At 27.3% G+C, this 15,142-nt stretch overlaps 2 protein-coding genes across 8 annotated transcripts; one reads left to right on the top strand and one right to left on the bottom strand.

The window, feature by feature from the left end:
* The first annotated feature begins 143 nt into the window (after window positions 1-143).
* Window positions 144-9,914, top strand: LOC145934335 (beta-keto L-gulonate decarboxylase-like). The gene is made up of 13 exons (XM_083034696.1): window positions 144-316; window positions 770-929; window positions 1,507-1,682; window positions 2,259-2,354; window positions 2,438-2,536; window positions 3,315-3,493; window positions 3,679-3,967; window positions 4,309-4,511; window positions 4,585-4,755; window positions 6,565-6,635; window positions 8,479-8,621; window positions 9,291-9,493; window positions 9,571-9,914. The coding sequence occupies exons 4-13, from the start codon at window positions 2,282-2,284 to the stop codon at window positions 9,757-9,759; spliced, it is 1,620 nt and encodes a 539-aa protein (XP_082890822.1). The 5' UTR covers window positions 144-316; window positions 770-929; window positions 1,507-1,682; window positions 2,259-2,281; the 3' UTR covers window positions 9,760-9,914.
* Window positions 9,903-14,952, bottom strand: LOC145933847 (G-protein coupled receptor Mth2-like). Of its 7 annotated transcripts, none has more exons than XM_083033855.1 (6): window positions 14,865-14,952; window positions 12,881-14,224; window positions 12,402-12,480; window positions 11,323-11,507; window positions 11,054-11,219; window positions 9,903-10,655 (listed from the first exon to the last, which is right to left on the bottom strand). In XM_083033855.1, exons 2-6 carry the CDS (start codon window positions 13,923-13,925, stop codon window positions 10,430-10,432), a joined length of 1,701 nt encoding a protein of 566 aa, XP_082889981.1. In that variant the 5' UTR covers window positions 13,926-14,224; window positions 14,865-14,952; the 3' UTR covers window positions 9,903-10,429. The 7 variants fall into 7 exon arrangements, with proteins under 7 accessions (XP_082889981.1, XP_082889983.1, XP_082889986.1 ...); XM_083033857.1 differs by having other exon boundaries at window positions 14,895-14,944; XM_083033860.1 differs by having other exon boundaries at window positions 12,881-14,122; window positions 14,865-14,944.
* Window positions 14,953-15,142: the final 190 nt, after the last annotated feature.

Genomic DNA, 15,142 nt, shown 5'->3' on the forward strand with positions numbered 1-15,142 from the left:
AAATCTACAACGAGTCATTTTGGGATGTAACTAGTGTAGGGGAAGACGCAACCGCGGTCGAGATCTAGCAACCCTGCTCGAGCATGTATTTAGCACGTGCTTAGCACGTGGTCCAGCGTCTCTAGAAGGGAGTACGGATTCAGTGCGAAGTATTCGACGACCGATCGTGAGTGACACAAGTATTGTGTGGTACCGTGATAAATTGTGCCCCGTGTCTCAAAAATTCCAAGCTGGTGTTTTGTAGATGGTCCTAGCTTTCCTGCTAACCAGGTAAGAGGATGCTGGAGTAAGGAATCTCGCAAGGCTCTTTTTTCAGGTAAGATCGTAACCTCGTGTGATTTTCCGCAGACGGCATGGTGTCGTTTATTATCGCAGATTTAATTCAGAATTCCTTTCCATATGATAATTCGATTATAATTTCGCGGATTTATCATTAGGCATATAGTCTCACCGATTGAATTATAATTAAAGCCATAGATCTTATTTGTATAGATGATCGAACGTATATATAAACGACGGTGAGAGAAAACGTTATTTCCCAGCACCGAAAGAATGCCTGGAATGCAAATGTCTTAGCGAAATTATCTATCTAATAGAAGTTGATTTAGTACAATATGTGGATATATATATGTAATTCTTCACGTGGAAAAGGAACAGTTGATTCCTTTAAGATGAAAATTCTTAATTAAACAATTAATTTTCATTGAGAAGAAGAAAAATTAAAGAAAAAAAATGTGTTTATATGTAAGCGCGCAAAACGCGGTTACAGGTTCTCCGGTGCCGAGCTGTCGGAGAGGAGTACCAGTTTGACTGGTGTAAAGATCGACCTGGACGTGTTCGTCTTAACAGGGGTGCAGCCTCTCGACCCCTGGCGAGAAGCCTCTTGTTCGGCGGTGTAGTCTCGTTGCGCATTATCTTAGTTAATTTAAGTTAGTTATTTATTAGTATTAATGCATTTCTTTTCTTTGTTTTATAATTTTCTCATTTTTTAAATTTAGTAGCTACATGTTTTCACATTTAGTAGCTACATGTTTTCACATTTTGTCTTTTAAATGTTTTTTACATTTTGTTAGTATAAAGTACACTATTAATTGCGGATTATAGAATAAACTTTTATTACTCAAATAACTAATAAACTGTGAAAAAATAGCTACAGTATCAAAATGGGCATAAATATGAATATAAAAATAAGATAATAAAATATTTCTTCTGTGTGATAAATAAGCGTTACTTATTGAATTGTTATTATTAAAAATTTATAATTTTTAATGAGTAATATATGTATTCGTCTCAAAGTAGAAATTGTGAATAATTTGTGATATTTTTTTGCTTGTGACACTTCGTTCGTATGGTATAAATAAATTAAATATTTGTTTATCCAGCATTGTTATTGATTGATTTTCCGTTACAGTATATCTTTATAAATTGCATGAAATAATCTCTACCATCTCTTTACCTGTTATGTCTCATATATTTGTTTACATCATTATTTTCGTTATGTCTTAGATAGGACGCTTTTTTGCCACAACATTCCATGATTTTCATGACATTATTGATGTCCGCACGTGTAAGAATCATCTTTCCGACTGTATTGGCAAACTGTTAAAATTTTAACGGGCTACAATTAATCATCAATCATTTAAATTAATCATTTCACGTACCTATAATAAAGTACAAATCAGGTGAGTGATATATTATACATTTAAATATGTAACTTTTTTCTATTAATCTTAAAATATATTGATAAGATATTTTTGAAAATTATCGAAGTTATTATTACTTAAATTGTTCCTATTATTTAATAATCTATAAAATTAATATATTTTTAATACATTATTAATATATTTGGTGCGTGTGTGTATATGTGTGTGAATTCTGCGTAATAAAAAAAGAAAATTATAATAAAGAACATTTTTGTAAATACAATTCATTTTTTAAAAACAAAATTTGCATTAAACTTAAATTTTAAATTGTCTGATATATATAGATACGTAAATTTATTGACTTTCAAAGCTCGTTATAATTATTTCATGCAATATTTTCTTATGCTCTATTTTATTTATTAATAATAATTTTTATTGCTTACTCTAATATTTTCTATCTCCAATTATATTAATTGATTGGTAATTACTTATTGTATTAATAATTAATTATACATATTAAAGAAAAAAAAATATATTTGATTTCTGAATATAACTATATATATTTCTGTTACGTACTTATTTAATAATTTTGTAAAACTTGGGCATATTAAACAGTCTAATTCAGTCACACGTTCATAATGTGGGACAATCGTCTGGGCCAAAAAATAAGGGTAGAATTGGTGGTTCCTGAAACTCGGGAACTAGCTAAAGGTAGATATAATATATATTCGTTATTTAAATCATAAAATACGACGATTGTTATATTTATCACATATATATTGTCATGTATTAAGTTCTACAAGATGGACTTAGGCAACATTTTGAAGAGGCTACTGTTGAATGGGTGATTTGTCCTGATCTGACACAACAACCTTTTAATCTTGCATCACCAGGTAAACAAAATTTAATATGTTTTCAAATATATACAAATATACGAAGACAAACGAAATTTTTTAAATAATTTTTTTTAAACGTTAAAAATAATAAGCTATCTCTCTCTCTCTCTCTCTCTCTCTCTCTCTCTCTCTCTCTCTCTCTGTTTCTTTAAAGTACATAATATATAGAATTTACACGATATCTAGCAATATACAGGATGTATTTTAATGCCTCAGGCAAATGTCTCAAATAAGGTCTCATAGAAGGTACGAAAAAACATTTCATACAAAAGTTGTAGGATTGCGAGGAGGACATCTTATCATAAACAGAGTCTTATTTTAAATGGAGACATTTTGGAGATTTCGAAAGGCCATCATTATTCTTTTAAACGGAATCTCTATAATTTTCTTACATAAATCGATTCCTCGTAATATTTGGCAATAAAAAATTATTAGAGTGGAATAGTCGAAAAATGAATGGTTTATAAAATATTTTATGGTTCATTCTGACACATTTTGACAAAAAATATGAAATATCTTATATATACATTTTTCGATGATCGTCTTCGACCTTAATCATTTTCTGCATAGAATAATAAGTACATATATGTATATACATGTATACACAGATATATCAAGCAACAATCTGTACTTTCATTCATGGATTTTGATAAAATTATTTAGGATTTTTTTGAAACTTTAAACATTTAAAAAATACAAGAAAAATTTACTTTTTTATATTATTAAATGAGAATATCTCCTAAATATTGCATTAAGATGGAACGTTTATTTACAGGAATATGTGGCGATCCTATACTTTTGGAACTCGGTTGTATATCGTATTTATTTCCACGCCCGTACAAGAATATGTACAGTGTCAAAGCAATCTTAGAAGATATTTATAAAAATCGCAAAACTGTCTCTATCATTGGAGCAAGTGTTTGTCCACGAGAGTCAAATGCGCAACTAGGCGAAGTATATATATATATATATATATATTATCGAAACTTTTATGCAAAATTAATTATTGTTTTTATTGCTGCCTTTATTTCTAGTTTCTATTTTTTTATTTATTATTAATTTTAATTTTATTTCTGCTCTAAATTTGTTAAAATTTTATTCTTTTATACTTATTTTTCATAAACGCTATTTTTGTACAGCTCGTTATGAACGCATCACTATTACAAATATCTCAAGGCGTAACGGAAATTAAAAACCAAAGTTATCTGGCATATCAAGATGAACAAACGAAAAATTATGCATTAGAACAAGTACAGGATCTTAAGTTAAAATGCTACCCATATGGCAGTTTCTTTATCAGCAAAGGTACACGGGAATATGTTCTCAAAGTGCAGGCTAAAAAACGCCTCAGCAATGTTAGTTTTTTAGAAGCAATGCAGTCGACACTTGATGTTAAATATAGTGATCCTGATTGGAAACAATTAGTCGGTAAGAAAAATTATAATCGAGTATAATGACTTAATTACAAAGAAACATAGAAATGCTTTATCGAATTTTATAAGCTGTAGATATGTCAACTAGATCACAAAAAATAAGAAAATGCCAAAAACTAAAAATAGGAAATATTATTGTATTCTATTTTATTATTGTCGAAAGATTTCTCGCTTTTGCAGTAATTGAAAAAACATCTAAAATTAACAATCTATATATATAAGTACCGCGTCTGTCTGTCTGTCTGTCTGTCTGACCGCGAACTACTCATAAGCCTTTACATCTAGTTTATTTAATAACAAATCATAAATAATTTTTGTTGTATTTTGTTCTCGCAGCTTTAGGTGGAACATTTATGGTAAAAAATGCAAGAGTGAAACACCATGTTTTGCCATATTCTTGGGATGCTCGGTTACATTCGACAACAGATATTCGTAATTGGCTTCGTTATTTTGATACAAATACTCCTGTGGTAGCAATGGGCCGATTTATTAGCAATAAAATGACTTATACAAATATTTGTCACGCTATTGCAGGAGAGGTAATCAATGTCAATGCCTAAAAATTAAGAACTATGTACTTTGTAAAATATTTATAAGTTCTATTTTTTTCAGAGATATGATATCCCTAAAACCCGTTTTCATGCTTTTTCTCAAAGTGGGGGTGGATTCTTTTATAAAGATGTTGAATCAAATGACACAGTAGAATATTTGGGATATTTTCTTCCTGCGAGTGTATTGTATCATATAGATCCACATGTTAAAAATGAGTACTTCAAAGACTTTGTCGATATGAATTAACGCTAATGCAAAAATCGCATGCACTTCATCATCATTTGCACTCGATTTTAATTAAAACAGTATTGGTGATTCGATTATTGTATTGTTTTTGATATTATATTTTGAAAATTTTAGTGGTATTTTCTATTCTTTTTATATCTTATATAAGTTTTTTCTTATTTATTTTATTTTTCTCTTTATTATACTCTTTATTATTTCTTCCAATTTATCAGCTGCTATAAGTTTTGTCATATCATTAATTTTAAATATTTACGTTTTATTAATATAAAACACTTTATACTAATAAAATATAAAGATTATTTATTTAACCATATTGTTTTTTATTATTTATTTAGTTGCAATTTATAAAATAAATAAATTAATCAATTAAATACTGTGAAAAAAATAATTACAATATTAATACAAATGAAAATGTGAAAGTAATAAAATGCATCTATACTGCTATTTAAATGTTATTGTATTATTGTATTTATTTATTTTTATTATAATTATATTTTAAATAGTTTTTGAAGAATTGCTGAAAGAAACAATTATATAAATGTAATTATTTACTAAATCTTATATTTTGTTTACCCTTTCAAATATTATCATTATTATAAATATTCTTTTCAATACTTGATTATTGATATTAAATATGATATTAAACATAAAATTATTAATAGTTAAATTCAGTTCTATTGGTGATGTTGCATGTTGCCAATGTGAGAGTAAATAATGAATTACTACGAGAGAGTCGTTTTGCATTTATTGTTTATATCGATTACAAATATTGAAAAAAATTTCAACATTTATTTCACTTAAATTAAAGATAGAGATTACTTAAATAACGCCGACACTTTTACAGTTCACACTTGACCTTGATTTGCTTTGTAGAAAAAGTACGTCGAAAGGCTTGATTGCCTTGAAGAAAATTCTTTGAAATAACGTAGAATGAATTTTGAAAATTAAATTATATTCTATTGTATATTAAAAAGTATATAATACGTATTCTAGCAGTTTCGTTAATTACAGAAAAATTAAAATTATGCGCACATTATGATAATTTTATGACAGCAAGTAATTATATTGAAATTACGATAATATAAAAATATTTTATTTATAATTATTTATAATTAATTTTTAGTTGTTTCACTAGATTCAATAAAATTAATACTGCATCTGGTTTTGACTTCTGTTTTCGAGACAAATGAGAGAAGAATACGTAAGAAACATGTGCCTGCTCAGGCGAGGAGATGAGGATGACGAGTCATCGATGACTTTGAGGGAAAAAACAGCAATCTATCTATTATTTTAAAATTATACGCATTGTATATCTATTACATTTACAAGGTGAACAAGAAAAATTATTGATAAACAAATCTGACAAATTAAAATATTAAGGTATATATCATGACGAATTAAAATATAAAGATATACATATCATAAGCATATTATTTAGAATAAACTTATTACTCAAATAACTAATAAACTATGAAAAAATAGCTATAGTATCAAAATGGGCATAAATATGAATATATAAATATAAGATATAATAAAATATTTCGTCTGTGTGTTAATAAATAATATACAATATATTCATGAAAGTAGAAATTGAATAATTTGTGATACGTTTCTGCTTGTGATACTTCGTTCGTATGGTATAAATAAATTAAATATTTATCCATTTAGCATTGTTATCGATTGATTTTCAGTTACAATATATCTTTAGAAATGGCATGAAATAATCTCTACCATGTGTTCATCTGTTATGTCTCGTATATTTGTTTACATTATTATTTTATTGTTATGTTTTAGATAGGACGCTTTTTTGCCACAACATTCCACGATTTTCATGACATTATCAACTTATATGTCCGCACGGACTTGTAAGAATTATCTCCCCGACTATATTGGCAAACTGTTAAAATTTTAACGGGCCACAATTAATCATCAATCATTTAAATTAATCATTTCACGTACCTATAATAAAGTACAAATCAGGTGAGTGATATATTACACATTTAGATATGTAACTTTTTTCTATCAATCTTAAAATATATTGATAAGATATTTTTGAAAATTATCGAAGTCATTATTAAATTGTTTTCTATATTTAATGATCTATGAAATTAATATAATTTTAATACATTGTTAATATATTTTGTGTGTGTCTGTGTGTGAATATTATATATATGGTTGCGTAATATAATAACGAAAATTTTTGGAAATACAATTTAACTTTTAAAAATAAAATTTGCATAAAACTTAAATTTTAAATTGTCTGATATATAGATATGTAGATTCATTGACTTTTAAAGCTCAATTATCTTATGTAATATTTTATTATGCTCTATTATTTATTAATATTATTTTTAATAACTTATTAAATACTCTAATATTCTCTCTCTTTGATTATTAATTGTATTAATTATCACACAATCTTCTGTTAATTACTGTTCTATTATAATTAATTACATATATTAAAGAAAGAAATATATTTGATTTCTGAATATAATTACATTTCTATTACGTATTTACTTAATAATTTTATGTTTTGTATATTTGTACATTTTATGCTGTCATATTACAAGTTCGTGGTGTCAGATGATCGGCTTTCCGAAATAGTGAAGACAAAATTATTCGAGCCTGAAGATGAGGAACTAGCTAGAGGTAGATGTAGATACAATATATATTCGTTATTTAAATCGTACAATATGATATATTTATCACATATATATTGTCATGTATTAAGTTCTAAGATGGATTTAGACAGCATTTCCTAGAGGCTACAGTCGAATGGGTAATTTGCCCTGATCTGACACGAGAACCTTTTAATCTTGCAGCAGAAGGTAAACAAAATTTATATTTTGTGTACATTTTTAAATACATACAAATATACAAATGAAAAAGTTTTTTAATAATTTTGTCTTAAAACATTAAAAATAATGACTCTGTCTTGTATGTATATCAAAGTACAAGTAATAGTGTAGAATTTATTCGGTATAAAAAAAAATATACACACAAATATATTATGTCAAGCAATCTGTACTTTCATTACTCTTATAGATTGTAAGAAAATTATTTAAGACTTTTTGTTTTGTTTTTTTTTGATACTTTAAACATTTACAAAATATTATAAGAAAAATTGATTTTTTTATATTATTACATTAGAATATTTCTTAAATATTGCATTAAGGTGGAACATTTATTTACAGGAATATTAGGCGATCCTATACTTTTGGAACTCGGTTGTATATCGTATTTATTTCCACGCCCGTACAAGAATATGTACAATATCAAAAGAGTCTTAGAAGATATTTATAAGGACCGCAGAACTGTCTCTATCATTGGAGCAAGTGTTTCTCCACGAGAGTCAAATGCGCAACTAGGCGAAGTATATATATATATTATCAAAACTATTATGCAAAATTAATTATAATTATTGTTTTTTATTGCTGCCTTTATTTCTAGTTTCTATTTTTTATTTATTATTAATTTTAATTTTATTTTTGTTTTAAATCTGATAAAATTTTATTATTTTATACTTATTTTTTATAAACGCTATTTTTATATATGTAGCTCATTATGAACGCATCAATATTACATATGACCAACGATTTAGTAGAAATTATAAAACCAAAGCTGTCTAGCATATCAAGATAAACGAAAGAAGGAATGTGCGTTAGAACCAATATATAGTTCTAATTTAAAATGCTACCCATATGGCAGCTTCTTTGTCAGCAGAGGTATACGGGGATATGTTCTCAAAGTGCAAACTAAAACACGCCTCAGCAATTTCAGTTTTTTAGACGTGTTGAAGTCTACACTTGATGCTAAATATTCTGATGAGGATCAGTCGCAACAATTAGTTGGTAAGAAAGAATATAATCGAATATATTGACTTACAAAGAAACATAAAAATGCTTTACTGTCGAATTTTATAAGCTGTAGATATGTCGAGTAGATCACAAAAATAAAAAAATGTCAAAAACTAAAAATAGGAAATATTATCATATTCTAATTTATTCTTTATAAAACTCTTTATAAAACTCTTTTAGCTCAATTTTTAGCAATGTTTTGTAATATATGTATTTTTTAAAATATATTTTTTACAAACGCATATTCTTATTCCATTAAAAAACAATAAAAATGATGAGTTTATTTACATACAATAATGAAAAAGACATTAAAAAAACAAAATTTTGGACCATTTATTGCATTTTTTTAATCGTATATTTTATCACAATTTTTATAGTCTTTTAAAATCATATAGTATAAAGGATTTAATTATATGATTCAAATACATATATTTAGGTGGTTGTTTTTATTTTTAAATATATGCAAAAGTAAAAAGATTTATAAGAAATATGTACCTTTTATCTTTCTATACACGAATCTTATCTAAAGCTAAAGTATAATACACTTGAGATGTTTTCTTGTTAAGGAAAATTAATCTTAGAGATACAATAATTAAGCCGCCTTTACATCCAGTTTATTTAATAACAAATAATAAATAAATGTTTTTGTATTTTGTCTCGCAGGTTTAGGTGGAACATTTATGGTGAAAAATGCACGAGTGAAACACCATGTTTTGCCATATTCTTGGGATGCTCGGTTATATTCGACAGCAGATATTTATAATTGGCTTCATTATTTTGATATAAATGCTCCTTTGGTAGCAATGGGCACACTTGTTAGCAACAGCAGAGTTTATACAAATATTTGTCAAGCTTCTACAGGACAGGTAATCGTCAATGCCTAACAATTAAGAACTATTTACTTAAAATTTACGTAAAATATTCTTAAGTTCTATTTTTCCAGGAATTTAACATCACTACAAGTCGTTTCCATGCTTTTTCCCGTAGTCGAGCAGGTGGACACTTTTACAGGGATGTTGGATCAAATCATACAGTAGAATATTTGGGATACTTTCTTTCTGCGAGTGTATTGTATCATATAGATCCACAAGTTAAAAATGAGAACTTTCGAAGCTTTATCGATATGATGTAACGCTAATAGAAAAATCGTACATTTGCACTCGATTAGAACAGTATTAGTAATTCGATTATTGTATTGTTTCCTATATTTTATTTTATCCATATTTTTAAAATGTTAGTGGTATTTTCTATTCTTTTTTTATATATCTTTTATATTTTTTCCTTATATGTTTTATTTTTTTCAATTTATTAACTGCTATAAGCTTTTTGTATCATTAATTTTAAATGTTTCGATTTTATTAATATAAAATACACTTTACATTAATAAAATGTAAAGATTATTTATTTAGTTGCAATTTATAAATTAAGAATTAAACTATAGAAGTAACATTAAAAATGCTTTAAAAATTTGAAAAATTAATATAATATCTTTTAGACAGTAAACTACACGAAAAAGATTTCTAAATAAATTTTAAAGAATAAAAATTACTAAAATAATAATAAAAACCGAAAAAGATAAGCCTTCTACAAAAAATTTTGATCTAAGCTTGTTGAAGATCAAACAAAAAAATGTTTAACACTATAAAGTTATACTTGATTGGAAAATTATAAGACTACAATTAATTGTTGCTTAAATTGCAGACTTTTCGACATTTCTCTTGTCCGCAAGAAATCGTCATTTCCTGTATAGACATCTCCCCTGATGTGGTGCAAGTGCTCGATAATGTTGCATTTGTTCCGCATCAACCTTTTGGAAGCAGACCGAATCGCTTCAGTAACATCTGCTTAATCTTCTTTTTCCACACAAGTATGATAAAGGTGCAGAGGTTCTGTATAACGTCCATTAAATTAATAGCATGCAAGATGTAATTTGATTTATCTTCAGAGAAAAATAACGCTGTCTTCATAAACCATTTTATGCCCATTATTATAAATTGCATGATAAATAGCTTTAGATATAGATTGAACCTGCAAACAAATATATGTATTATGATACATTTTTAAAAGATGATTAAGACTTTCTTTAAGAAATATAAATATATCCATTAATTTTATTCTCATTAGTCGCTACATTTTGAGAATTGCAGACTTTTTCGATAAACAAGATTAAAATCACAGCAATGTGGTTTTTTTAAAAATTATGTGATTAAAAAAGAGAAAGAAGAGAAAAAAAGAAAAAAAAGAATGAACAGAAAAGATGCTATTTCTCCAAATGATCGACTCTTCCTTTTATGAAGAATAGAAATCGATCAATTATATTATATGATACTGTTGGCAGAGATATTAATAAAAATATATCTACATAAATCTCATTAACAAAATAGAAAATTATTACACTAAGATTAAAAAAATGTCTGATTACAGACCATTTCTTATTGTCATTATATCGCTTGCTTTCCGAATCTGTCAGACGAAGGCTTGTATCCTTGTCGTAGCGTTTGATTTTCAGTGCCGTAGAAATGGATAAATAAATGCTACTAATGACACAGATACTTTTGAATCCGTAATAATACAATGCTAACGTTTCCTTCTCTGTAAAAGTAATATGTGAAAAATTTGTATATTGTTTCTCTTATAGTAGTATATTAAAATGCGGTAGCATTAATAGAGTTATCTGTCAGAGACATTTACTTACCAGCGAACCAACAATCTCCTGCGCAAAATTTAGGTCGCAAAATTTTCGGCAAATCTTCGGAAACAAAATCCATGATGACACAAATAAGAGCGAAGATAAAAGAAAAACCCCACGCAAAGATCACATAAAACATCAACTTTCTTTTTTCTTGTTGTTTGACGTTTTTTTGTAATGGACAAATTTCTCTGGAAAGAGCAATACACATCATATTTAGCCATAAAATAAATCATAATATAAATGCATGTTAAAATATTGTTTGCCCCTTTCTAGAAAATCCATATATTTTACACAATTATAAAAGTAGATTTATATAATACGATAACCACACGATTCCTATCATAAAAAATACTATCGACTCGATTACAATGAAAAATGGTATAACATTCGTATAACATTTAGGAATTGTCGTATATTTACATAATCACCATCATGCAAACACGCTATAATCTAAATTTTAATTTAGTTTTAAGCTATGAATTTTTGACAAAAATATTGAAAATCTATTTTTGTTATAAAAAGTTATCGTATTGTTTTATTTCTATATTTAAAAATAAACTCAAAGCGATATAAATATCAGTTTTATATGATGTTAAATATAAATTTAAGAAAAGTTTGTACGAATTATTAGACCATCCAATAATATTTAATAAAAATGTCATAATGTTTATTAATTTTATGCCTTTTTTATTTTCAAAAATTTAATTAGATCTTACAAAATATAGAAAGTAACTGTCTAAAGACCTTTGCAATAATAGAAATCTCCAAGCAAACTTTATATCACAAATCATAATATAAGTTTATTATTTCTATACTCTAAATTTATAGTGTCTTAAATTAAGTAGTTATTCACGCAACAATATAAAATAAAAAAAAATTTGATTAATTTAAAATGTCATATCATTCTCCGTTTTTATCTTTTTATCTTATTATTATATATAATATTATATATAATATTAAATACATATATTGCAAATAATTATTTTGTCATGCTGTATAATGTAAATAAATCTGATGAAAATTAATATGAGAAACAAATTAAAGATAAAGTATTATATAATATAGAATATTTGACAACTTACCTAAATGTACACCACATGTCAAAACTCATCAGAGTTAACCAGAGGGTACTTGCCAAAAAACTGTAATAGGTGAAGAAGGCTAAACACATGGAATAAACAACATTTTAACCATTGAACGTGCGTTAAAATGCAGGTGAGACAATTATCATTATGCTTTTCCATTAAAAAATAGAGTTACTCTAACTGTCTAAAATTTTATAGCAAAGATAATATATTGGATAAGAACGTGCTGATATTAAAATAATATTTCGATTCAAGACACAACTTTGCAAAATTCTAAAATACAAAAAATATTCATTGAGAAGCGAATAACTTAATTAATTATATATGTATATGTATGTCAAAGTGCTTTAATAAATTATATATCCAAGATATTGAAAAAACAATTAATAGCGAATATACATTAGCATGCCTGACAAATAAATATGCTGCATCATAATTGCATATAGTTATATTTATATAATTTGGATATACTGTACCGATTGTAATACAGACGGAATACTGTACAGCATCCGCTTTGATTAGAAAATTTACAATCCACATTACGTATGCGACGCACAAGGCACCACTATAATTGCGCAACATGAAGCCGAATGCGTTTCGAAGTCCTGGCAATATCGAATATACCAGAATTATCAGCAACAAAAATAATATACACACTATATTAGGACTTATATATATTAGTATGTTATTAATTGACGAAATTTTATTATTCATCGTACTGAAGATTCCGTCAAAAGTCTTGGAGCAAATGATCACTTTGAACTTATCTCCGTTCACGACGGCGAGACAATATGACCTTGATTTAACAAATATTCCATAATAAGACAAGTAGAGAGAACCGTTGGCAAAAATAATGTAATTGTTATAATTCTCGTGCAAAGGATAATTTTTCTCGCATGAATCGTAGACGACCAGCTGAAATAATTCGTCCAAACTCTTATTTTTGCTCTGCAACGAATCGTTCGTGTATCCGTAAACGTTCGGGAAAAAATATTTATTTTTTTCAGAGATGCATTTGTCGTCAACCAGGCGATCACCAAGAGGACAGCAGAGTGGAATGCAAGTAATATTGTCGCACATTTCATATGAAACGGTGTTACTTTTATTACTATTTTTACTGAAATTTTGAAAGAACATGTGTGACATGGAATCGTTCTTGTCTTCAATTCTCATCGAATTTCCATAGATTTCCTGTAATGTGAAGTTTCTTTTATGGATTACATTTATGGAATGCATGTGAGATCCCATCGGTATTTGCTGGTCCAATTTATACTGTATCGAATCATCATCTTCGTGATCGTTATCATCGTATTGCATATTGTTGGTGAACTTTTCGTACAAATCATATCGCAGTGTTTCCATTTTGTCGCCATATTTTGTTGTAGAATTCACATCTAGCTCATATCGTACCGTCAAATTCTCATCTTTCTCTTCGTTGTTCGTGAAATTTTTCTGAGTTTTCGACGATATGACGAGAAGAAGCAGCACGCAAAACGAAAACGCGAAATTTTTTTCACACATCGTTCACTTTTTGACGCGTCGAATTTATACTTGGAAAAAATGTATTTGATTCTTTTTTACGAAAATTTCATAGTCAGATGTTCGATCGCAGCGATGTAAACTGCGGATGCACTAATATCATTAATTTGCGACGATTTGATGGTGGCAACTCATTTTTATCCTGGTCCTCGAGATCAAAAAAGCTGTTTTCGTAGGATCTATTTTCGCGAATGGATGTCAGAAGAGAATTCACCAGAAAGAGAATTTATGCAGATAGAATGGCACCTCGTAAAATAAGTCAGGACCAAAAAGTCGATGAGCTAAAAACGGTGAAGGCGGTGACAGAGACTGCCGTTAAGTTTTTTAATTTCCTATTTTATTTAGTTTCAAAAAAACGTATAGTTTCAAAAATGCATGACATGCATGAATGCTTGATATTTTTAATTTTAAAGGCTTTTATATTTTGACATATGTGTATTTCGATTTTATTTTATGTTAATCAAAATTAATCACCACCGAAATGTTCGAGGAATATTTATTTTTCATTCTTATACGTATTAATTTTATTATACATTGTTTATTTTGATATCCACAATTTTTATTAATTAAAATAAATTAATTTTATTAATTAAATTAATTATAAATTTAAAAAATTAAGGATATATGTACTTTGGAGTAATTAGATAATCTAATCAATCGAGCTTATTGTTAATGTGCATCATATTTCATGTAGATTTTCGAATTTTGAATAATTAAAAATTTCCATATTAAATGTATGCATATCTTTGTTTTTGTATTAGTTGCACAAAAGAAATGCATTAAATGTAAATATACATATAAATGTAATAAGATAAAATGATTATTTTTTTAAAATTTTTCGATGAAATCTCGAAAGAACTGGTTCTACTCTAGCACTGTTAATTATGCACGTTGATTACGATTAATTTTTAGTAGTCTCACTCGATAAACTAATACTGTATCCGGTTTTACTTCTTTTTCCGAGATAAATGAGAGAAGAATACGTGAGAAACACGTGCCTGCTCAAGCGAGGAGATGTGACTATCGAGGATAACGAGTTATCGATGACTTTGAGGAAAAAAACAGCAATCTATCCTATTATCGTAAAACTATGCACATGTACTTATTATATTACAAGGTGAACAAGAAAGTGAACAAGAAAAGTCATTGATAAACTGTACACAGGTTGATCAATCCAATAGCAAAAAAAAGTTAATTGT

This window comes from Prenolepis imparis, unplaced genomic scaffold, assembly GCF_030444845.1.
Source record: "Prenolepis imparis isolate NDT839.2.m4 unplaced genomic scaffold, iyPreImpa1.0 SCAF_3, whole genome shotgun sequence".
In the NCBI taxonomy this organism is placed as follows: domain Eukaryota; kingdom Metazoa; phylum Arthropoda; class Insecta; order Hymenoptera; family Formicidae; genus Prenolepis; species Prenolepis imparis.